We start from the raw sequence: 3172 nt of genomic DNA on the forward strand, positions 1-3172 counted from the left end.
AACAGAGGGGCCGGGCAGTGGTGGTGCACACCTTTAATCCCAGCACTCGGGAGGCAGAGGCAGGCGGATCTCTGTGAGTTCGAGACCAGCCTGGTCTACAAGAGCTAGTGCCAGGACAGGCTCCAAAGCCACAGAGAAACCCTGTCTCGAAAAACCAAAAAATAATAAACAAACAAACAAACAGAGGGAACGCGCTGGAGAGATGGCTCAGAGACTGAGAGGACTGGGTTTGGTTCTCAGTGCACACATGATGGTTCACAGTCATCTGTAACTCCCTTTGATTTCTACATGTATGCTGTCGTATGTGTGCTTCCACTCCTACATGCATATACACACACACGAGAACACACGCTAACAAATTAAAACTTAGAACAAAGTAAAACAAAAACTGGGCCTACTGATGCTACAAGCCCACAACCCCAGCACTCTGAACGTGGAGGCAGGGAGGATCACCAGTTCAAGGTTGTCCTTGTCTGCAGTATTGAGTTAAGGCTACTTTGGACTCCAGGAGAAAAGTTTGCTGAGAGCAGACACTTAGGCTGCAGAGCTGACTGGGTTTTTTATGTTCACAGGCCTCTCCAGCATCAACCAGACTCGTCTCGATTTCCACTTCTCTGCTAGAACTGCTGGCGGCACGGAGGTCCTGCAGGCCCGCCTCATGTTCTTCGTGCAACTCCCTTCCAATACTACCCAGACCATGAATATCCGGGTCCTTGTGCTAAGACCGTACGCTACCAACCTCACCTTGACAAGTCAGTACCCGCTGCAGGTGGATGCTAGTGGCTGGCACCAGCTTCTCCTGGGGCCCGAAGCTCAGCTTGCTTGCGGTCAGGGACACCTCACCCTGGAACTGGTAACCGAAAGCCAGGTGGCCCACAGTTCAGTAATCCTGGATGGGTTTTCTCACAGACCTTTTGTGGCAGCCCGGGTAAGAGCTGGGGGCAAGCATCGGGTTCGCCGGCGAGGCATCAACTGCCAGGGGGGGTCCAAGATGTGCTGTCGGCAAGAGTTCTTTGTGGACTTCCGTGAGATCGGCTGGCACGACTGGATCATCCAGCCTGAAGGCTATGCCATGAACTTCTGCACTGGGCAGTGCCCACTACACGTGGCGGGCATGCCTGGCATCTCCGCATCCTTTCACACGGCCGTTCTCAATCTACTCAAAGTCAACGCAGCTGCCGGCAGCACTGGAGGAGGCTCGTGCTGTGTGCCCACAGTTCGGCGCCCTCTGTCCTTGCTCTACTACGACAGGGACAGCAACATTGTCAAGACGGACATACCTGACATGGTGGTAGAGGCCTGTGGGTGCAGTTAGCTTGTGCGTGATACAGCCCAAGGTAGAGTAGGTAAACATGTCCTTATAAAGATGGCCTTCCTCAGAAGGAGGGAGTAACTACGTTCCTGCCTCCGTCCACAAAGTAATCGCCTTCTTTCTAAGTATTCAGACTACTCTCTGTTGACTCCAGTAGATCTACATCTAAAGGAGTCACCACCATGACCACCAGCCTCTCTGTCTCTCCTGGGACATGGTTGACCCAAGAACACACCCCCATCCTAAACCCTACTCTAGGGGTTAATCCGCTGCCAACCACAAGCAACATGGTTTTGTTCCCAGCAAAGACACCCCTTGTCACCCTTAGCCAATGATGCAATCTACTCTACCTCCTGTCCCGCCAACTGATGGCTCCACTCCACGATGACCCGCCCGAGCATCTCCCCTCGAACTCTACGGTGCTCCAAAGAACCCTTCCCCTGGGTTCCTAGCTTGCTGTTTTCCAAAGCGAGACCCTTGCCCAAGTGTGCTACTAATACTGTTTGCATAGCCTCCAGCGTCTGTCTTCCCAAGCCTGTGGGGGCTGGCGCACCTGAGCCACCGAAGCCACCGAGCTCTCCTATCCTCTGACTTCCAGCTGAATTTGACCAAAGGGAAATTCAGGTTGGAAACTAAAGACTAGGGAGTTACAGAGGTCACAGAAAACTCCATCGGGACTAAGGTCTCTCACCTCGCATCCAGGCACTTAAGAGAGTGCTACCTAAAGGTTGAGGCCAGCTAGTTCTCAGCTAGCCTGGGCTACACTGTTAAGACCTGTTACAAAGTAAAAGAAGGGAAAAGAATATTATTTTCTATTCCCACCCCCCCCACACTTATATATAAGCCACAGCTCTGTGTAGCTGTGGTGTGCTATGAGCACGTGGCTCCTGGTTTTGCAGGTAGCCGTGGCTGTGCTATGTCCACGTGGCTCTAGGTTTTGCATGTTGCTGTGGCTGTGCTATGTCCACATGGCCCCAGGTTTGCATATAGCCATGGTTGTGCTATGTCTATGTGGTTCCATGGTTGTGCTATGTCCATATGGCCTCTGATAACATTATTTCAACACTAAAGAATCTGGATGGCTTGCCATTTTTCTAGTCTCTGGTGTCTGAACAATCTTTTTTTCCCCCTAATTTACCATGTAGAACAGGCTTGCCTAGAACACACACCTGCTTTCACCACCATGCCCAGTTTTGAGCATTGTTTTTTGTTGTTGTTATTGGGTCCCTTAACCCTAACTATGGCCCTGTAACCCCTTTCACTGAGTCCTCTTGAGATAGCTCAAAATATCCTCTGTCTGCTGCCGGGACCTTCCTCTCTCTCCACCTGGTCCCCTCCAGCTTAGCTGTTCTGTCCATCTCATACTTCATATCTCGTGTTCCTCCAGGTTCCTCTTCTTCTTTAATCTTCCTCCATCCTCCTTCCAGAACTTTCAGGGGTTTCATGACTAATAATAAACTACTATTGCCTGACTCTCATCTCCCTCCGTTCTGACTCCAAGAGATGAGACAGATCAATAATCGATTATCAAGCAGGCCAATTCTGGCCACACAGGGTGGGAGGCAGAGGCACTCAGAGCTACCTATTGGAACTCCGGCTCACCTTCCTTTTGCCTACTCTTAGAGCTTCAGCCATGAGTCCTCTCTGGAAGCTTTAGTGGGTCAAGAAGAGGAAGGCCTGGGATAAAGAGTGGGCAGCATTTACTCTGAGAACTGGTCCTCTTTAGACCTTTGCCCTTCTTTCCTCACCTCACGTCTCCTCCCTTTGGCTGGACAGCCCTGACCCAGAGGATCGATATTGTCTGCAGCCCAAGGCCAGGTTTGCGCAAAGCCCATGTGTCCTTTGGGTAATATGATGTCT

General features: G+C 51.2%; 1 protein-coding gene across 1 annotated transcript in view; it reads left to right on the forward strand.

Moving 5' to 3' along the window:
- Inhbc (inhibin subunit beta C) overlaps positions 1–2112 on the forward strand; it is a 12041-nt gene extending 9929 nt beyond the window's left edge. Inside the window, exon 2 of the mRNA XM_050163905.1 lies at positions 573–2112. Coding sequence (XP_050019862.1) covers positions 573–1315 — 743 coding nt within the window. The 3' untranslated portion in view covers positions 1316–2112. The remainder of the gene's footprint in view (positions 1–572) is intronic.
- The last annotated feature ends 1060 nt before the right edge of the window (positions 2113–3172 follow it).

The sequence above is a fragment of the Alexandromys fortis genome, unplaced genomic scaffold (genome assembly GCF_014885135.2).
Source record: "Alexandromys fortis isolate MF-2015 unplaced genomic scaffold, M_Fortis_MF-2015_v1.1 scaffold_125, whole genome shotgun sequence".
In the NCBI taxonomy this organism is placed as follows: Eukaryota; Metazoa; Chordata; class Mammalia; order Rodentia; family Cricetidae; genus Alexandromys; species Alexandromys fortis.